Source organism: Eriocheir sinensis, chromosome 18 (assembly GCF_024679095.1).
Source record: "Eriocheir sinensis breed Jianghai 21 chromosome 18, ASM2467909v1, whole genome shotgun sequence".
NCBI lineage: Eukaryota > Metazoa > Arthropoda > Malacostraca > Decapoda > Varunidae > Eriocheir > Eriocheir sinensis.
In genome coordinates, this window is record NC_066526.1 from 20,058,110 (window position 1) to 20,079,641 (window position 21,532).

The 21,532-nt window shown below is 44.4% G+C and overlaps 1 protein-coding gene across 2 annotated transcripts in view; it reads left to right on the forward strand.

Annotated features, from left to right (window-relative positions):
• The first annotated feature begins 734 nt into the window (after positions 1–734).
• Positions 735–21,532, forward strand: part of LOC127000426 (histone-lysine N-methyltransferase SETD1B-like) — a 78,358-nt gene continuing 57,560 nt past the window's right edge. Inside the window, exon 1 of one of the 2 annotated variants that reach the window (XM_050864145.1) lies at positions 735–954. Coding sequence is in view for 1 of the 2 variants with exons in the window: in XM_050864143.1 (XP_050720100.1) it covers positions 7,228–7,279 (52 nt within the window). In the remaining variant the exon portion in view is untranslated. Of the gene's footprint in view, positions 955–7,212; positions 7,280–21,532 lie in introns of those variants that run through there. The other variant, XM_050864143.1, reaches the window with a different exon arrangement.

Genomic DNA, 21,532 nt, shown 5'->3' on the forward strand with positions numbered 1-21,532 from the left:
CTCCCTTCTCACAAGCCTTACCTTACTTAAATCTCCCTCTGTAACATGCCTCCTACCCTCATATCCCTCCCTTCCTCCCTGTCTTTCGATACTTCTCTCACCTAGCTCTCCAAGCCTCTCTCCTTTCCTCCCTCTCCCTCGATCTTTACCTCTCATTTACCTCTTGCCTCCTATGTCCCTCTCCAAGCCTCCCTTCTTTCCTCCTTCTCTCACTTACCTCTCCAAGTCTCTCTCCTTTCCTCCCTCTCTCTCGATCTTTACCTCTCACTTACCTCTCCAAGCCTCTCCCTCCTTTCCTCCCTCTCTCTCGATCTTTTACCTCTTGCCTCCTACCCTCATGTTCCTCTCCAAGCCTCCCTTCTTTCCCCCTTCTCTCACTTACCTCAACCTCTGTAACCTACCCTCACTTTCCTCTCACACTCTCTCCTCTCTCTCCTTCCCGATCTTTACCTCTCTCACTAACCGTCTTACCTCCTACCCTCATGTCCCTCTCCAAGCCTCCCTTCTTTCCCCCTTCTCTCACTTACCTCAACCTCTGTAACCTACCCTCACTTTCCTCTCACACTCTCTCCTCTCTCTCCTTCCCGATCTTTACCTCTCTCGCCTCCTACCCTCATGTCCCTCTCCCAGCCTCTCTCCCTCCCTCCCTGCCCGCCCCCCTCCCGCCTGCAGCATTCAGTAGCAGGTTCGGTTTATTGTCAGCATTCTTCGGCCGGGCCCTGCAGTAGAAAGGCTCGCTGTGTCGTAGTGGCCGCACCTTTTTATGTGCTCCGCTGAAAACAAGCTTGGAGTCGCCCGCGTAAGCCTTCCCCCTGACTAGCATATACGCCACTCCAGCCCCCTTCGCGTACAGGTGTATCTGCGTATAGCCTTAGCATATACTCCGCTGGGTTTAGTTATACGCATCCTCGTCCTCGTCCTCGTCTCCCTATTCATCAGGTGTCTTGCGTAAGGGTGAGTGTTGAGGGTGAAGTTTTAGTCTCCATCTCTTCTCCTCCTCCTCCTCTTCCTCCTCCGTCTCCTCCCCGCCCACACCTTACGCCACGCCACCCCCTTCCCCACGCCTCTTCCCTCGACACCCTAGTCAGTATGCGTGCCGCGCCCTACGTCAGGAAGGCACACCGCAGGAGGAGGAGGAGGAGGAGGAGGAGGGGGGTTGATAGAGCTTGTTGCAGAATCGACACTCAAAACAACTCTCTCTCTCTCTCTCTCTCTCACACACACACACACACACACACACACACACACACACACACACACACACACACACACACATACACACACATATACACGCACACACTTACCTCAGCGCTGTAAACGACCCCTCCCCTCCCTCCCCTTCCCTCCATTCTCTCTCCTTCTCTCCCCTCCCTTCCCCTTCCCTTCCCTCCCCTTCCTCCAGCGTGACGGTGCGCGGAGTGACGCAACGCGCGCACACTCTACCCAGGAATCTCAAGGTCGAGTGTCGTAAAGCCAAACCTTGTGTTATTCGACCTTACGTCCTCCACCTCCTCCCTTCACCTCCTTCCTCCACCTCCTCCTCCTCCTCCTCTTCCTCCACATCCTTCCACCTCCTCCTCCACGCCTAACTGAACCCCAAGCCCCGTGTGTGTGTGTGTGTGTGTGTGTGTGTGTGTGTGTGTGTGAGAGAGAGAGAGAGAGAGAGAGAGAGAGAGAGAGAGAGAGAGAGAGGGGGGACATGACACAGAAAACCATCACTTGATATCGTAACAGGACTGAGAGAGACAGAGAGAGAGAGAGAGAGAGAGAGAGAGAGACACTGGGGGCTATAAAATAAACAAACACACCCGGTAGATTCGCGTAAATGCCTCACTCTGAAAAATTTAAAGGCAGTGAAACCCTTTTACTGACCGAGACTGTCGTTTGTTTTAACCCGGAGTTTGGCGTTCGAGAAGGAAGAAAATAATAAGAATATCGAATGTAGTTTTATTTTACTTATTCTTATTCTTATTATTTTAACTTATATTTCCTGTTTCACGATAGAAGAAAAAATAGCTGTTGTAGTTCTATTCTATTTTAGTTACGTTAGAAAAAAAACCCCCACGAGGAAGTGTTGGCCTTTAAAAGTTTTCTGATCAGTGAGACGGAGAAAAGGAGGAGGAGGAGGAGGAGGAGGAGGAGGAGGAGGAGGAGGAGGAAAGGAAAGGAGCAGTGTGTGATGGTATGAAGGAAGGTCACAATGGATTTAAGTCAGTAATACCAATGAGAGAGAGAGAGAGAGAGAGAGAGAGAGAGAGAGAGAGAGAGAGAGAGAGAGAGAGAGAGAGAGAGAGAGAGAGAGATGGCTATGGTGATGGTAGGGGAGATTGGGGAGATTAAGCTGATGGGAGGGGAGAGAAAAGGGTGATGGAAGAGAGGGAGAGAAAGAGAGAGACAGGTAGAAAGAAAAGGGAGAGTGACGCAAGAATAGGAAGCTTACGACGACTCACAAAAAAGAGAAGAAAAAGCCAAACCAGGTAAAGTTTCTCCGGGGTTAACTATCAAGCCTTCCCTCACCTGCGTTCCGTCACTTACCTGGCGAACCTGAACGTCGTAGAAAGGGAAACTGAAACCCATGATCATAAACGTATCCGCACCTTCGTTCGCGTGTTTAAACTGCCTCTCGTCGTTGGGTAGGCGGTGGCTGAGTGGTTAGCGTGCTGGGCTCACATTCACTACGCCATGGGCAACGTCGGTTCGAATCCCCACGCTACCACCGGGGATTTTTCAGTCACCGCCGAGTGGCCCAAGACTACCCACATGATGTCCTGAAGACCACCCATCAACCCGGACTCTAGAAGAAACCGTCCAGTGAGTCAAGAATGAGTTCCGGGGGGCAGCACGAGTCAAGCATAACTGGCGCCATTATAAAGATTGCCGGCTGGGATGTAAAAAAAAGAAAAAAATTTGCTTGGACTGTTTTGTGATCCCAGTGGTAGTTTAACCCGATTACTGCGTCCTCAACGGGAAAACCACCCATGAAAACCCTGTTAATATTCTCTGTGGCCTTGGAAACTAGTCGTAATGTGAGACCGATACGTTCAAGAATATGGGACTGAGCCTTACCTGATCACTTACCTGGACGCGCCTCAGCGACTGGTGTGAAAATGAAAGGGAAAATTAAAGGGTAGTTAAATAGATGAGAGAGAGAGAGAGAGAGAGAGAGAGAGAGAGAGAGAGAGAGAGAGAGAGAGAGAGAGAGAGAGAGAGAGAGAGAGAGAGCGTTAAAGAAGACACACCATTTAAATTTCCCTGTTATAATGAAAGTTAAAGATTAATGAATCAATTACTCGGCGTGGTGTAGTTCCGAGAATCGCAATTACACGCTTTAATTAGCTGTACAAAGGTTTATAATGAGAGTTTTATTGCCCCGACTACTTTCTGCCTGCCTCGTTCATCACCGTCGTCACTATAAAAAAAATACATCCGGGACGAGACGAAAAGGGGGCGGGCGCTGCATATTAATTAAAAGAGTTATATAAAAAGCGACGCGTATGATAAGAATCGTCATTACATATTAAAGATCTTTGTATTCTCTCCTCCTGCCATTGTTTGCTGGACGCGTGTATGGGAGATAGATAGATAGATAGATTGATATATAGATAGATCGCAAAATAGATAGTTGCAGAAATAGATTGAGAAATAGAGATTTAGATACAGACAGATAAAGAGGCTGAGGAAGAGAAGGAGCAAGATGAAAGAAGAGAAAGGAGCAGGGAGAGGAAGATAGAGAGAGAACGAACAGGGGAGGAGACAGTAGAGGGAAGAGGAGATAAAGAGGAGGAAAATAAATGAAGAAAAGGAGAAAAATAGATGGAGAGATAGAAAGAGAGATAAACAGATAGATAGACAGACAGACAGAGAGAAAAACGAAAGAAACGGGACATCGAGAACAGTTACCAAACCAAACCAAAACAAAAGAAAGGCTCATTTTTCTCCCTCCCGCTAAACGAGTCTTCCCGCGGGGTCTCAAATCGCTCTCCTTGGCCTTGATGGCGTGGACAGGTAAGGCGCCCTCACCTTGAGACGCAGGACCAATAACTTGTACACACATAGTCATTTTATTTCACTTCCTTTGGCTTGTTTTTGTCCGCTGCTGGAACGAGTGTCGAGGAATTGCGTGGAGGTGGGACAGGGAGGGGCAGAGGAAGGGTGAATAAGCTGAAGAAAGGGTGTAGAAGGGTGAGAGAAGGGTGCTGGAAGGGAGAGGAAAGGGAGGCAGGGATAGATAGGAGAGGAAAGAGAAGGAAATGGGGAAGGAGGGGGAGAAAAAGGAGAAAAGAATGAAGAGAAAGAGGGAAGAAGGAGATGAAGGAAAGGGATGGGAAAGAAAATGGGGAAGAGAAGGCGAGAAGGAAGATGAAGAAAGGAGGATGAAAAAAAAAAGTTAAGAAGAATGAAGGGAAAAAAAAGAAGAAAAGGGAGGGGAAGGAAGAGGAAGAGGGAAGAAGGAGATGAAGGATAGGGATGAGAAAGGAAATGGGAAAGAGAAGACGAGAAGGGAAATGAGAAAAGTAGAAGGATGAAGGGAAAAGAAGAAAAGGGAGGGGAAAGAAGAAGAAGAGGAGGAAGAGGGAAGGAGGAAATAAAGGAAAGGTAAAAAAGAAAGGGAAAGTAGAGAAGAGGAGAAGAGGAGGAAAGTGACAGAAAAGGAATAAAAGGGAATAGAAGAGATAACAGGGCGGAGAAGGACGTAGAAGAGGTGGTGGTGATGTGGCTGGTGGTAGTGGTATTGATGGAAGTGGTGGAAGGCTTTGGTTGAGGAGGTGAAGGATGGAAGACCTGCTGTGATGGAAGAGGACAGATTGGGATAATTATGGAAAGGAGATTGAAGGAGTGCGCCGGAGGAAGAGGAAGAGGAGGAAGACGAAGGAAGCGAAGTAGGAAGAAGATAGAGAAAACGAAAAGAAGAGGGAAGAGAGGAATGCAGATGAAGAACAGAAATGAAGACAAGGAGAAAAATAGATAGGAAAGGAAGAAGAGAAGGAGGAAGAAGGAAGAGGTAAGAAAGAAGAAAAGGAACAGAAAAGAAGAAAAAAAAGATAAAGAGGAAGAGAAGAAGCCACAGAGGGCGTCATTATTTGAAGATTTTGAATGAGGGGGAAGAGGAAGAGGAGAAAGATAAATAATAGGAAAAACGAAGAAGAGAAGGAGGAGGAGGAGAAACCACTATGGGCGTCAGTATTTGAAGGAGGAGGAAGGAGGAAGAGGAGAAAGAAGGAAGAAGGGGAAGAAGAGGAGGAGGAGAAGCCACAGAGGGCGCCACCATTTGTAGGACCCAACAATAGGAAGCGAAGACGAAGAAATGGATGGGCTAGGATCTTTTGTTATCGTTGTTGTTGTTGTTGTGACTGACCTTGTTGTTATGGTAGTAGTAGTAGTAGTAGTAGTAGTAATAGTAGTAGCTTTTTTATATACTTGTTTCTTTTTATCATTTTTTATCTAATTTGTAGCAGCAGTAGTTGTTTTTGTTATTGTTGCTGTTGTTTAATCTTAATAGTCTCTTCTTTTTTTCTTCTCATTAATATCATTTCCACTTTCATTTCCCTTCTTAATTAATATTATCATAAGCATTGTCATCTTCCTCCTCCTCCTCTTCATCGTCATCATCATCATCATTATTATCGTTATCCTTAGCCTCCTCCTCCTCCTCTTCATCATTATCATCGTCATCCTTAGCCTCCTCCTCCTCCTTCTCCTCCGCCTCCTCCTCCTCCTCCCTGGGTCGAGGCTGCACCGCGTCCTTGTTGTTTCGTAGGATATTTATGGCCGACTGTGCGAGGAAAGGCCACGAGGGGGGTGGGGGCAACTCTCTCTCTCTCTCTCTCTCTCTCTCTCTCTCTCTCTCTCTCTCTCTCTCTCTCTCTCTCTTTCTCTCTCTCACACACACACACACACACACACACACACACACACACACACACACACACACACACACACACACACACACACTCCCCACCCCATCCCCCAATCCCCACGAGAGAGCTGTCGCAACACACATGTAAACACTTAAAGCTTGTACTAAAACCAACACAGACAAAAAAAAAAAAAGGAAAAAGAAAAGAAGATAAGGAGGAGGAGGAGGAGAAAAACTGGACTTGAGGTGGCGGCGTGTCAAGACAGATTCCTCTCCTGCTAACCTCTCGTGGCCTTGTAAGCGCAGCGTCTTTGATTTAACCGAGGCTATTATATATCTTCGCCGTCTGGACTAAGGAAGGCTTGGGGCAGCGGTGTTTCAATTGCCAAGTCTGTCGGAGTGGCGTGAAGCTGACCGAGGGAATGTACAGGTGTGCGTGGGAGCCTGCGGTCGTACAGGTGTGTCTGAGGTGCCGCCACAGGTGTTCAGGGCGGGTGAATGGCGCGGTAAATGGCAGCAAGGGCGGGTCACACAGGTAGAGGCCGTGCGTTGAGGCATCCGAGAGGGGGGTGACCGGGAGACAGGGACGTAGGAGATATCGAGAAAAAGGTCCCAGGTGTGTGAGATGTAGGGGACGCAGCGGATGAAAAAGGTCGAAGGGAATGATGAAAGAGCCCCGAGAGAGAGGGAGGGAGAGGGAGAAAGTCATCAGGAGCCTGCACGTGTCGCTCATCAAGGCTACATGCGCAGTCTGACCCTCGGATGCTTTAGCGCGGCGCCGATGATGCGTCGCTACGGATTTCAATGAAGGGCGGGGAGAGAGAGAGAAAGAGAGAGTGAGTGAGTCCGAAGAGAGGAGGAGGAGGGAGAGAAGGAGAGGAGGGATGACCAAGAGGGAGGGACAGCAAGGGGGGAAAGGAGTCAGGATGTAAGGCAGGTAGGCAGCAAGGATGTTTTTTTTTATAGGCCTGAGAGGTAGGAACATAGGCCTCATTCGGTACAGTAGCTCACCTGTGTTTGGTGCTTGTGGTCTCACCTGCAAGCGAAGGGGTGACTGTAGTGATTGTAGTGTTAGTGGTGATTGTAGTAGTGATTGTTGGGAAGCGGTGGTGACTAGCGATGAGTTTAGTTGGAATTGCAATGATTTAGTGGTGATTGTTGTAATGCTGACTCTAGTAATGGTGTAGTGGTTGTGTAGTGATGACTCTGGTGGTGATTGTAGAAGAGTAGTGGTGAACCAGGTAATGTGATGACGCAGGTGGTGAGTCTCTGACCAGGTGATATAAAAAGACCCTGAGAGACCGACCTAATTGCGCCTCTTACCTGTGTGTGTGTGTGTGTGTGTGTCCCCGTCTCTTTCACCTGAGGAGATGATGCCCAAGAGCGACGAGGCGGAGGCGATAAAGGATCTTAATTGGAAAGGTGAGGAGGGAGACCACACGGCAACAAGCACACCTGGAAACACACACACACACACACACACACACACACACACACACACACACACACACACACACACACACACACACACGCGCACATTCATATACACACCGCGCAGGCTTTAGTTTAATTACGGCGCTTCATTTTTCTCCCGGGATCCGCGTCACCATTGTTCATCTCGAGGCCGAAAAAAAAGAGAATCGAAAAAAGAATTCCCTTTACTCCGGATGCTGCGTCTCACAATAGATGCTGCCTCGGAGCCTCCCAGCGGCCTCGAGTATAGGAAACCTGTAATGTAAATCAGGTGTCGGCCGCCGCAAGGAGACTGAAGGTGCGGGATGGGAAAAAAATAGAACGCAAAAGAAGGAAAGGCGAAATTAAGTCTCCTCGGAAGCTATTGTGAGTCGCGCGTGAGTCAGGCAAAGAAGAGAAAAGACCCCACGAAGCCTTCAAACCGGTTCCCTGAGTGACTTGAGAGTGAGGGACCCGCGGACCATCAGTTACCGGGCAGCGGAGAGTTATCACACACCTGTTCTCTCTCTCTCTCTCTCTCTCTCTCTCTCTCTCTCTCTCTCAAGGGGGGGGGGGGTATTATTATAAGTTATCAATACGTATTAGTTCATATTTTTACCTATAATAAGAATCAATGTATCGTTTTTACCTGTAAGAATGGACGCAGATCGATGTTATTATTATTATTATTATTATTATTATTATTGTTATTATTATTATTACTGTTGTTTTCATTCTTATTATCGCTATTTCTTTACTTGTTTTCAGTTTCCTTTAAAAAATTCTCGCCTTGTTACTAATTTTGTTGTGTTTTTGTGTTTTTTCTCTTTTCATCGTTTCCTTTCCTGGCGGCGGAGGAGGAGGAGGAGGAGGAGGAGGAGGAGGAGGAGGAGGAGGAGGAGGCAGCGGCTAAGTCCATTTTTTTCCTTTTTGGTCACGACGAAAAAAAAGAAGTGAAAGTGAAAGGAATTTACAGATGTGAAGGTTGCCGCCGCGTCTTGCCCTGGCGACCTTAGCCTTACCTGTGCTCTCTCTCTCTCTCTCTCTCTCTCTCTCTCTCTCTCTCTCTCTCTCTCTCTCTCTCTCTCTCTCTCTCTCTCTCTCTCTCTCTCTCTCTCTCTCTCTCTCTCTCTCTCTCTCTCTCTCTCTCTCTCTCTCTCTCTCTCTCTCTCTCTCTCTCTAATGCATTCATTCTTTTAATTATTTTTTTTATCTTTTCAGGTAAGTTTGGCTGCTTTGATCCGTCTCCAGCTAGGTGAACGATAAGTATCTCTCTCTCTCTCTCTCTCTCTCTCTCTCTCTCTCTCTCTCTCTCTCTCTCTCTCCCGGGCCTCAAAAATTGGCTTAATCTTACGTTGTGTTGAGAGAAACGGCTTTAAAGTACATTAAATCTCTCTCTCTCTCTCTCTCTCTCTCTCTCTCTCTCTCTCTCTCTCTCTCTCTCTCTCTCTCTCTCTCTCTCTCTCTCACACACACACACACACACACACAGTCTGTCACCTTTTAAAAATTACGTTCCGAATGAATCTACCTTGAAGGATAAACACTTTTTTGTACCTGAGATTTTTTTTTACCTTTCCTCTACCTGCGATTTCCCTTTGTCACGACTCACCTGCGCCACGCCTTGCCACGCCCTTGCCCGCGCGCGCCTGGCAGGGAAGTGCAACCGTGCATAACATCCCTTTTTTTTTTTATACCAGAATCCCAAATTATCGTACCCAAGAAGCATAATAAATAACGGTATAATCCCTCCTCCTCGTTCCCGTTCCTGGTAAACATAAATAAAGATGAAAATAACAAGCCTCCGAGCGGGATGTTTAAACTGATGAAAGAAAAACGAAAGAAAAAAAAACGCAAATGAGTTCTACGTAACTTCTCAGAATTCCAGAATGAGCGAAAAAAAGAGAAAACATGGAAATGAAAATGGGTGAGTGATGGGTCGCGGCTGGAAAAGACAGTATTTATAAGCGTCTCTGCACCTCAGTTCTCCCGTTATGAAAGCCTCTCATAGAAGTTGCTGGGATTTTCATGAACTGTTTTTTGATGCCAGTGACAGTTTTACCCGACTTCTGCACCTTCAACGGGAAAACCAGCCATGAAAATCTGGTTAATCTTTTCTGTGGCCTTGGAAAACAGTTGTAATGGGAACCCGAGACGTTTAAGAATATAGACCAAATCCTTTCGTAGAAGTTGCTGGGATTTTCATGAACTGTTTCGATTTCGATTTCTGCACCTCGAACGGGAAAACTAGTCATGAAAATCCGGTTAATCTTTTCTGTGGCCTTGGAAAATAGTTGTAATGGGGACCCGAGACGTTTAAGAACATAGACCAAATCCTTTCGTAGAAGTTGCTGGGATTTTCATGAACTGTTTCGTGATCCCAGTGATAGTTTTACCCGGCTTCTGCACCTTCAACGGAAAAACCACTCATGAGAATCTGGTTAATCTTTTCGGTGGCCTTGGAGAACAGTTGTAATGGAACCCGAGACGTTTAAGAATATAGACCAAATCCTTTCGTAGAAGTTGCTGGGATTTTCATGAACCGTTTTATGATCCCAGTGACAGCTTTACCCGACTTCTGCACCTTCAACGGGAAAACTACCCATGAAAATTCGGTTTATCTTTTCTGTGGCCTTGGAGAACAGTTGTAATGGGACCCGAGACGTTTAAGAATATAGACCGAATGCTTAAGTTGCTGTGATATCCATGAACTGTTTTATGATCCCAGTGACAGTTTTACCCATGAAAATCCGGTTAATCTTTTCTGTGGCCTTGGAAAATAGTCGTAATGGGGACCCGAGACGTTTATAAAATATGGATCGACGTCTCGCATTCTACTGGAGGGAGATCTCGTGTCTCGCGGAGTAGTTTGAGAGTCTGAAAGGGAGTTAACTTGTGACAGGCCGCTCGTAGGCTTCCTCTGACCTTTCACGGAGTTACGGAGCGGCGGAGAAAAGGGAGGAAGGGGTGAGGGAGGGGGGGAGCCGAGGAAGGGGAAGAGAGGGAGGTTGAGAAGAAAAAGATCGTGAAAGGAAGGGAGAGAGAAGAGGGAGAGGAATGGGAAGGATGTTTAGAAGGTAAGGGGAAAGAGAGAGATGGTAAATAGGGGGAAAGGGGGAAGAGAGGGAGGCTGAGAGGGAAGAATAAGATCGAGAGGGAATGAAGAGGGAGGGCTGCAGAAGATGGAGGAAAGGGAACAATGCTGAGAAGGGAAGGGGGAAAGAAAGGGAGTTTTGAAAAGGGGGATAAATAGAAGAGTTTAAGGGAGAAGGGAAGAGAGGGGCCAAGAAGAAGACGAAAGAAAGGGAGGTTGATTGGAAGGAAAAGAAGGGTGCTGAGAAAGGGAGGGAAAGAGAGGGAGGTTAAACGAGGGAGAAACAGAGAAGGGGTTAAGGGGGAGGGGAAAAGAGGGGCACTGAAGAAGATGGAAGAGAGGGAGGGTGAATGTAAGCAAAAGAGAGAGAGAGAGGTGGAGGAAAAGGGGAGAGAGAAGAGAGAGGGGGGAAGAGAGGGAGGGTGAATGTAAGCAAAAGAGAGAGAGAGAGAGGTGGAGGAAAAGGGGGTAGAGAAGAGAGAGGGAGAGTGAATGTAAGCAAAAGAGAGAGAGGTGGAGGAAAAGGGGAGAGAGAAAAGGGAGGGGAGAGAGAGAAGGAGGGGGACTGAAGTGGCGGAGGGAAGAAAAATGAGGCTGAAGAGGGGAAAAGAGTGAGGGGAGTGAGGGGACGAATGCTCGAAAAAAAAGGGATAAAAAAACGGAAAAAAGAGAGGGGAGAGGGTGAACATTCGACTGAAGGGGGTGAAGGGGACTAAAGTGACGAGAAGGAGAGGGGGAGAGACTGATGAATGGAAGGGAGGGAGCTCGAGGAAGTGGGGAAGGGGGAGAAGGGGAGACATGGGGCCTACTCAACAGAAAGGGAGCAAAGGGCCGGACTGAAAGGGGTGAAGAGAGGAACAGAAGGGGGAGAAGGAGGACTGACGAAGGAAGGGGAAGGGAAGGAGAGAGAAGGGGAGGGATGTACACTCAAACGAAGGGGATCAAATGGGAGGCTGAAAGGGGTGAAGGGGATTAAAATGACGGAGTAGAAAGGATGGAAGGGAGCTCAGGGAAGGGGAGGAGAGGGAAAGGGAACAAAATATGGAACTGGAAGGGAGGAAGAACATAAGAACATAAGAACATAGGGAGACTGCAAGAGAAAGGAACAAAAGATGGAACTGAAAGGGAGGAAGAGAGGAACAGAAATGGAAGCAGAATGAGGATGGAGGGAAAGGAGGCTAAGGGGGAGGGGAGGTAAAAGGATGCATACTCAACAGAAAGAGAGCAAAGGGCGGAAAAAGGGAGCAAGTAGTCGGCGGGAACCCAAAAGGCGAAGGGAAAGCTTTTAGTGAGGAAAGTTTGTAGTGAGGAAGAGGACAGTTAACGAGGCGGCAGCGAGAGAGAACACGAGAGGAGGGAAGTGTATGATATGGAGAGGCTGTAGCTGGGGGAGATCAAGATATGCAGGCTCGCTGGCTGGCTAACTGACTGGCTAACTGACTGACTTGGCTGGTGACACAGAGAACACGAGAGAGAGAGAGAGAACTCGAAAGGAAGGTGGTGTATGATATGGAAAGACTCGTGCATGCTGGGAAAATCAAGGAATGGAGACTCGTTGACTGGCTGAATGACTGACTGACTGACTCGCTCTCTGACTGACTGACTGACTGACTGCCTGGGTGACTGACTGACTGGACTGGGTGACTGAGTGGGTGTCTTGAGTTGGCTGAGTGGTTGACTGACTGACTGACTGACTGAATGACTGGGTGACTGGCTTGGCTGGTAACAGAGACCATAGAACTATACTTAAAGGAGGAGGAGGAAGAGGAGGAGCAGAAGAAGAGGAGGAGGAGGAGGAGGCAGGAAAAACGGGACTGAGGTACGGTAATTGCTGTCTTCGGTACGGTAACCACCACGACGACGCTTTGTTGGAGTGCGTACGATACCTGAAAACGTAATAATAATAATACGAGTAAGACAAAATAATATTAATAAAAATAGCATAATATCGAACTCCCAAACATCAATACACTTTACAATCATATTTCCAAAGGCTGATGAGGAGAATAATGGTATAGAAGTAATAAAGAAGCGAAAGATAGATAGAAAGAAAGAAAGAAAGAAAGAAAGGTGAGTTGAGATCGATTGGGAAAGAATTGGAAAGCCTAATTACCAAGAGATTACTGTTCAAGGTTAGCCAAGAGAGGTAATTTGTGCGAGGCAATTGATGTGATGAATGGAGCCTGAGTGGAGGAGGAGGAGGAGGAGGAGGAAGAAAAAGAAGAAGAAAAAGGAGAGACTTAGAATTAAATAAGAAAAAAAGAGGAAGAGGAAACTGAAGAGGAGGGAAAAGAGAAGGTAGAGTAAGAGAAAAAGAAAGAAAATGAGTAGAAGGAGAAAAAGGTTTAAAAAGAGGAAAAGAAGAAGGAGATGGATAAAAAAGGAGAAGGAAAAGAAGGAGGAGGAGAGAGAGAGAGAGAGTGGAAGAGAAGGAAGGAAGGAAGGAAGAAAAGAAGAAGAAGAAGGAGAGAGAGAAGTAATCTGCCACGGAAGGAAGGAAGGAGGAAGGAAGGAAGAGAGGGAAAGAAGAGTAAAAAGAGGAGAAAATATTAAAGCTGGAGAAGGAGGAAGGAAGGAAGGAAGGAAGGAGAAGAAGAGTAAAAAGAGGAAAAAATATTAAAGCTGGAGAAGGACGGAAGGAAGGAAGGAAGGAAGGAGAAGAAGAGTAAAAAGAGGAGAAAATATTAAAGCTGGAGAAGGAGGAAGGAAGGAAGGAAGGAAGGAAGAGAGGAGAAGAAGAGTAAAAAGAGGAAAAAATATTAAAGCTTGAGAAGGACGGAAGGAAGGAAGGTAGGAAGGAAGGAATGGGAAAAAAAGAGTAAAAAAAGGAGAAAAACGACGTGTGTCAGAAACGAAGGATAAGAAATATGTGTCTTTAAACGTCGCCATCTTTAAATCCCCCATCCCGAGAGAGAGAGAGAGAGAGAGAGAGAGAGTGTATGTTGTTATTTTCTCTTTTATTGTCTTTTATTTTTATTTTCTTTATTAAACTGAAGGAACGCGACTCTCTTGGGGTACGCGAAGTCTTCAGTCACTGGAGGACCAAAGAGTTGTTTTCTCTCTCTCTCTCTCTCTCTCTCTCTCTCTCTCTCTCTCTCTCTCTCTTGTTACGATATCCATTCCTGGCTTGTTTTTGTTGTTTTCGTCGTCTTTCTCTCGTCCCCAGCCCTTCAGGAGCCTCTCGCCTTCGTTGCTGAGTCCTTCGTCGGTTCTCATTGGTCCTTATCGTCGTCCTCGTCCTCTCTGTACCTCGATGTCCCCTTCTTCGCGTCCTAATTGTGTCCCTGTGTCCCCTCGTGTACTGTTTCCCATCCCTGTCCCATTTTCTTTGCTTTGATGAGGCTCGTTTCCCGTTCTCTGTGTTTCTTTATGTGTGTGTGTTCGTGTGTCTGTTATGTTGGTGTGTCTTTTCGTGTTCTCTTTTTTTTTTTATATACTCAGGGTCTTTGTTTCGTGCAGGTGTCCCTTTTGTAATGTTTCTATGTCCTCTTTTCTATTCTTTTTCCTTCTTTTTTATGTTTTTTCTCTCTATCCTGTTCTTTATTTTTCTTTGTTTCCGTCTGTGTCATTTTCTGCTCTCCTCTTTATATTTTAACGGTCTTTTTATTCTTTTCTGTGTCCTTTTAGGTATGTTTCTATGTCCTGCTTTCCCTTTTCTTTCTCCATATTTTCCTTCTTTTCATTATTGTTCCCTCTCTTACCTTTTCCTTAAGTTCCAATGGTTCGTCTGCGCCTTTCATTTCCTTCTCTTTATATATTCACTGTCTTCGTTTGCTGTCTGTCTCGCTTTAATTATGTTTCCTATCCCCTCTTTTCCCTTTTTTTCCTTTTTTTCATGTTCGTCTGTCTCTTTGTCCTTTTCCTTTAAGTCTCAATGGTTCGTTTTATACTTGAGTCTTTGTCTTTCTGTTCATGTTCCTTTCGTTATGTTCGCTATGCCTTCTTTTTTTATTTATCTCTTCTTCGTGTCCTTCTGGGTCCGCTGTGCCTCATTGTCCCCCTATTTATGTCCTTATGATCTTTGTTTCCTGTCTCTCTCTCTCTCTCTCTCTCTCTCTCTCTCTCTCTCTCTCTCTCTCTCTCTCTCTCTCTCTCTTTGTGTGGCTGTATTCCTGTTTATGTTATCTCCTTCCCTCGTCTCCTCTCTCGCTCGCCATTCCATATTCTCAATCTGTTCCTTTTTTCCTTGATTTGTATCCATTTTTCTTCCTCTCTCTCCACGCCTTCATTAAACTCATTCCTTCCCCCTTCCTCCTTCCCTCCCTCCTTCCCTCCATTCTTTCTGCTCATTAATTTTCCTCGTAACTTTATTTTCCTCCTCGCATTACCATTCATTGTCTCGTGTGTGTGTGTGTGTGTGTGTGTGTGTGTGTGTGTGTGTGTGTGTGTGTGTGTGCTCATCTTCCTTGCAGACACTCACTTTCGAATCCCGTTGCCTTCACTTTCACTGTTCTTTTGCTCATCTTCGTTTAGTTCCTTCCCTTCCCTTCCCTTCCTCTCCCTTCCTTTGCTCTCTCTTTACTTTTCTTTTACTCCTTCCCTTCACTTTCACTGTTCTTCCCCTTCCCTCCCTTCGTTATATTCCCGTTCTCATCTACTCCCTTCCTTTCCCTTCCCTTCTCTTCCCTTCCCTTCTTTTCTTTTCACTTCCTTTTTATCTTTGCTCACTATTTCTTCCTTTTCTTCCCTTTTTTTCCCTTTTCTTTTTCTTTCATGTCATTTGTCTCTGCTTTCTCTTTCCTTCTTTTTCTTCTCCTCGTTCCCTTTCCTTCCTCTTCCCTTCCTTTCACATGATCTCTTCTCTCTTCCCTTTCCTTATCTTCCTTCCCTTACGTTCTCTTCCCCTCCTCTCCCTTCCTATTTCGTTCCATCCCTTTATTTCATGTCCTTCCCTTCCCTTCCCTGTCCTTCCCTTCGCTTCCCATCCCTTCAATTCCTCTCCCCTCCCTTCCCTCCCCTTCCCTTTCCTTCCCTTCCCTTCCCTCATTTCCCTTCCCTTCCACCTTCCATGCACCATTCTCCATCCCTTTCATCTTTCATTAGTATTTTAGAGTCTTTGGGCCGCTGCAGGAGCCAGTTACCTACACTTACTGCTTTCCTTTATTTCTCCCCTCCATCCCCGTGATTCTATTCTCTTCCGCTCTCCTTCCCCTCTTCTTCTCCTTGCGTCATTTCACTACCCATCCAGTCTTCCTTTACTCCTTCTCTTCCTCCTCCTCCTCCACCTTCTTTTTCTTTGTTTTTCTTTATTTTTTTTCTTCTTCTTCTTCTTCTTCTTTTCCATTATATGATCCCCTATCATTAATTTTACTTACACTCCTTGTTAAGTAAATATACCTTTGTTGTGCTGTCTCCTCCTCCCCCCCCTTCCTCCTCCCCCTCCTCCTCCTCCCCCTCCTCCTGTAATGTATTTTTTTGTGGAAACACTCACACCCTTAAAAAAAACGCGCTCTGTTGCACTCCTTTCACCCCCCTCGACTCCCCCCCCCCCCATGAAGGCCAGGGGAGGTTGGTTGGTCACTTGCAGGCGAAGGAGAAACAAGTCGCCGCAGGATTAAAACTTCATTACGACAGAATCCTTGAAGTTATCAGCCAGAATCCTTAACTTTTTTTTAGGGGGGGGGGGAGGGGAGCTCACATCTCTCTCTCTCTCTCTCTCTCTCTCTCTCTCTCTCTCTCTCTCTCTCTCTCTCTCTCTCTCTCTCTCTCTCTCTCTCTCTCTCTCTCTCTCTCTCTCTCTCTCTCTCTCTCTCTCTCTCTCTCTCTCTCTTTTTTGCAGCATATATATTTCAGTGTGTGTGTGTGTGTGTGTGTGTGTGTGTGTGTGTGTGTGTGTGTGTGTTTATCTCATTTATTATTCTGCTTGATGCTGTCGTTGGTGGTGTTGCTGGTGGTGGTGTTGGTGGTGGAGGTGTTAGTGGTGGTGGTGGTGGTGATTCCGTTATTTCCTTTCCCCCTTTTTGTTGTTCGTTTTTGTTGGTGTTGGTGATGGAGGTGTTTGTGGTCGTGATGGTGGTGGTGGTGATGGAGGTGGTGGTGGTGGTGGTGGAGGTGTTTCTTCGTTTTTGTTGTTGTTCATATCGGTCTTTATTGCTGTTCGTCATGGTGGGTGATGGTGATAGTGGAGGTGGTGGTGGTGGTGATGGTGGTGATGGTGGTGGTGGTGATGGTGGTGGTGGTGGTGGTGGTGGTGATGGTGATAGTGGTGGTGGTGGTGGTGGTGATGCGAGAGGGAGAGGGAGAGATGAAGATAAAAAAAATGAAGAAATGACGAGGAGGAGGAGGAGGAGGAGGAGGAGGAGGAAGGCGTTAGGAGGTGTTGAGGCGGTGGAGTGTGTGGAGTTTGGGAATGAAATTTGTTAAGAAGTTAAGAAGTTTTGTGTTGCTGATGGTGATGTGATGACGATGATGATGATGAGGAGGAGGAGGAGAAGGAGAAGGAGGAGAATGTTGGTGCTGGATTTGTGGTGTTAAATTTGCAACAGTAGTAGTAGTAGCAGTAGTAGTAGTAGTAGTAGCAGCAGTAGTAGTAGAAGTAGTAGTAGTAGTAATAGTAGGCCTTTCGTAGACTCCTGATGTTATTAAATTCTCATCTTCAATAGTTGTAGTGATGTTAGTAGTGAAGGTAATGGTGCTAGTTGTTGTTATTGTAGTAGTAGTAATAGTAGTAGTAAGAGATGGAGGTAGTAGTAGTTTTAGTAGTGTTGTTATAGTAGTAGTAGTAAGGACGGTAACGTGAAGATGGCAGTAGTAATAGTAGTAGAAGCAGTAGTAGTAGTAGTAGTAGTCGTAGTAGTAGTAATAGCAGTAGTAGTTATAGTGGTGGTGATGGTGGTGGTGGTGAGGTAGAATTGATCCCTGCTGGTTTAAAGTCGTCTTGAACATTACCTCCCTCTCCTCCCCCCCCTGCCTCCCCGCTTGCCTCCTGCCCCGCCTTCCTCCTCTCTCCTCTGCTTCCCAATATTTCTCTTTTTTCCTATACTCCACCATGCCTCAACTTCCTCTTCCCTCCTTCGCTTTTGTTCTATTTTTTTTTTCCATTTCTTGTTTTTTTTCTTTTCACTTTCCTTCCTCTAACCTTATTTTTCTTCCTCTGTTTTTGTTGTTCTCTGCTTTCCAATGCTTCTTTTTTATGCTTTTCCTTTCCTTGACCTTTCTCTTCCCTCCTTCCTTTTTGTTCTATTTTTTTCCATTTTCTATTTTCTTATTTTCACTTTCCTTTCTCTAACCTTATTTTTCTTCCTCTGTTTTTGTTGTTCTCTGCTTTCCAATGCTTCTTTTTTATGCTTTTCCTTTCCTTGACCTTCCTCTTCCCCCCTTCGCTTTTGTTCTATTTTCTTCATTTTCTATTTTCTTATTTTCACTTTCCTTTCTCTAACCTTATTTTTCTTCCTCTGTTTTTGTTGTTCTCTTCTTTCCAATGCTTCTTTTTTTATGCTTTTCCTTTCCTTGACCTTCCTCTTCCCTCCTTCGCTTTTGTTCTATTTTCTCCATTTTCTATTTTCTTCTTTTCACTTTCCTTCCTCTAACCTTATTTTTCAACCTCTGTTTTTGTTCTTTGCTTTCCAACGCTTCTTTTTTATGCTTTTCTTTTACTTAACCTTTCTCTTCCCTCTTTCGCCTTTGTGTTATCTCTTCCATTTCCTTTTTTTTCTTTTTCTACACTTTACTGTCTATCCTTTCTTTTCATTCCTTGTCTCTCTTCATTTTTTTTTTGTTAGGTCATGTTAGAATATTTGTCATTCTTCCTCCTCTTCGTCTTTTATTATTCCCTGTTTTCCTGTTCTTCCTCTTTCGTTATTTCCATATTTTTTGTTTTTTTCATTTTTCTTTCATTTTCCTTCTCTTCCTTTTTCCTCTGAACCTCTTTTTCTTTTTCTTCCTCTTTCTATTTCTTCCTTTTTCTATTTCTTCCTCTTCCTTTTTCTTCCTCTTCCTTTTTCTTCCTCTTTCTATTTCTTCCTCTTTCTTTTTCTTCCTCTTCCTTTTTCTTTTCCATATTTTCTTGTTATTCCATTTTTGTTTCATTTCCCTGCTCTTCCTTTTTCCTCTGAACCTCTTTTTCTTTTTCTTCCTCTTCCTTTTTCTTCCTCTTTCGTTACTTCCCAATTCCATATCCTCCTGTTATTCCATTTTCCTTTCATTTCCCTGCTCTACATTTCTCCTCTGAACCTCTTTTTCTTCCCCTTTCTTTTTCTTCCTCCTCCTTTTTCTTCCTTTTTTGTTAGTTCCTAATTCCATATTCCCTGTTATTCCATTTTCCTTCCATTTCTCTGCTCTTCATTTCTCCTCTGAACCTCTTTTTTTTTTTTTTTTTTTTTACCAGCACAAACAAAATTTCATGGGCCGCTGGTTCATGTTTGTTTAATATCTTCTGAGGCGGGTTTTCATATATACACTTTTTCCCTTTCCTCTTTTTTATTTTCCTCCTTTTTTCCCCTATATCACTGACTCTCACTCGTTTTTTCCCAATTCCAAATAGTTCTTTTCTTTTTTCTTGTTTAATTTTCCTTATTCTCTTTTATCTTACTTTCCTAATTTTCCCTCTCCTCTCTTTTTTTTCTTTCCTTTTTTCTATATTTCTGACTTGCACTTGATTTTTCCTCCTTTCCAAACATTTTTTTTCTTTTTTTGTTTTATTTTTCTTCTCATTTATCTTATTCTCGTTGTTTCCCGTCTCCTCTTTTTTCCTTTTTTTCCTATATTTCTAACTTTCACTCGTTTTTTCTCCTTTCCAAACAGTTTTTTTCTTTTCCCTGTTTTATTTTTCTTATTCTCTTTCATCTTATTCTCGTAGTTTTCCCTTTCCTCTTTTTTCCTTCCCTTTTTTCTATATATCTGACTCACTCGTTTTTCCTCCTTTCCAAACATTTTTTTTCTTTTTCCTGTTTTATTTTCCTTAGTTTTCTCATTCATCTCATTTTCGTAGTTTTCCCTCCTTTTTTCCTATTTTTTTCTTGTATATCTCTAACTCTCACTCGGTTTTTCCTCCTTTCCAAATAGGTTCCCTTTTTAGTTTCATTTATCTTATTCTCTTTCTTCTTTTCCCTCTTCTCTCCTCTTTTTTTCCTTCCTTTTTTATATCTCTGACTTTCACTCGTTTTTTTCCTCCTTTTCAAACAGTTCTTTTTTTACTTTTCTTGTTTTATTTTCTTTATTCTCATTTATTTCATTCTCGTATTTCTTTTCATTCTTCTCTCCTCTTTTTTTCCTTCCTGGTTTTTTTCTTCTATATTTCCACCTCGCTCGTTTTTTTCCCCTTCACAAACAGTTTTCTTTCACTAACTCCTCTTTTTATTCTCATTAATCTTACTCTCCCTTTTTTCCTTCCTTTTTTTTCCCTATATCTCTAACTCTCACTTTTTTCCCCTTCTACAAACAGGTTATTTTCTTTACCTTTTCTTCTATCATCGTTTATCTTACTCTCGTTCTTCTTCTCGCTCCTAACTCGTACTTTTTCCCCCCCTTTTTTTTCTTCCCGAAGTGACATCTGTCGGTGGCACTGAAGGAGGAGTGGGAAAAAAAGTCGTTCGGTTTTAATTGAAGAGATTTTTTCCCACCTTTTCCCCCCTCCTCTTTTTTTTCTTCAGCCCCAAGGTACTAAGGTTTTTTGTGGACTTTCTTATTTTCCTCCTTTTCCTTCTCCTTTTTTTTCTTCTGCCTCAAAGCCCTTAGTTTTTTTTACTCTGAACTTCTTCTTTTCCTCCTTTTCCTCCTCCTCTTCTTTTCTTCTTCTGCCAAAAAAGTCCTTAGTTTGGTTTTGCTATCTTTTTTCTTCCTTTTCCTCCTCTTCTCTTTTTTCCCGTTACAAATTCCTCAAGTTTTACTGTTTTTTTTCCTCATTTTCCTCCTCATCTTTTGTCCCTCCACATGTCCTAAGGTTTTTATTTTAGACTTTCTGTTTTCCCTCCTTTTCCTCTTCTTTTTTACCTTCACAAAGTCCTACGTTTTTTTACTTTCTTTTTTTCCTCCTTTTCCTCCTCTTCTTTTCTCTTCCTTCACATAGTCCTTAAGTTTTTATTCTGGACTATCTTTTTTTCCTCATTTTCCTCCTCTTCTTTTCTCTTCCTTCACATAGTCCTTAAGTTTCTATTCTGGACTATCTTTTTTTCCTCATTTTCCTCCTCTTCTTTTCTCTTCCTTCACTTAGTCCTTAAGTTTTTATTCTGGACTATCTTTTTTTCCTCATTTTCCTCCTCTTCTTTTCTCTTCCTTCACATAGTCCTTAAGTTTTTATTCTGGACTATCTTTTTTCCTCATTTTCCTCCTCCTCCTCCTCCTCTTTTTCCTCCTCTTATCTCCCTCGACAAAGAGTTGCTCGAGATTTCATTTTAGGCTTCAGTTCCTTAATTCGAATTCAAGGTCCCTTTAAATAGATGTAGCCTTCCCCCCCTTCCCCCCTCCTCCCCGTCACCTTTTCCTCCCCTCCCTCTCTCTCTCCCTCTTCCTCCTCCTCCTCCTCCTCACCTTTGCTCCCCCTCTTCCCTCCTCTCCGATCCTCCCTTACTATTTTTTTCTGCTATTTTTTGTTCGTTTTTTTTTTTACTTGTTTGCTTACTCGTGTTTCTTTATCTTGCCTGTTGTTGTTGTTGTTGTTGGTGGTGGTGGTGGTGGTGGTGATGGTGGTGGTGGTGGTTTTGTATTTCTTGTTCTTGTTTTTGTTCTTCTTCTTCTTCTTCTTCTTCTTCTTCTTCTTCTTCTTCTTCTTCTTCTTCTTCTTCTTCTTCTTCTTCTTCTTCTTCTTCTTCTTCTTCTTCTTCTTCTTCTTCTTCTTCTTCTTCTTTATCGTTCCCGTCGGCGTCTCTGTCATCTTTATTCCAATCCTCCTCCTCTTCTTTCACCTCCTCCCCCTCCTCTTCTTCCTCCCCCTCCTCCTCCTCCTCCTCCTCTTCCTCCTCTTTCACTTCCTCCTCGCACTTTTTCTCCTCTTGTCGCGTCCTTCATTCTTTATTTTCCTCTTTTTCTTCTTCCTTTTCACGTCCTCGCCGCTATCGCCTCGTCTCCTCTTCCCTCCCTTCATCATCTTTCTCTTTTATCTTGTTTTCCTGACTCCTCTTTCGCTTTTATCTCTTGCTCTCTCTTCTTGATTTCTTCCTCTTTTCCTCTTGCTATTTTTTCCTTCTCCTCTT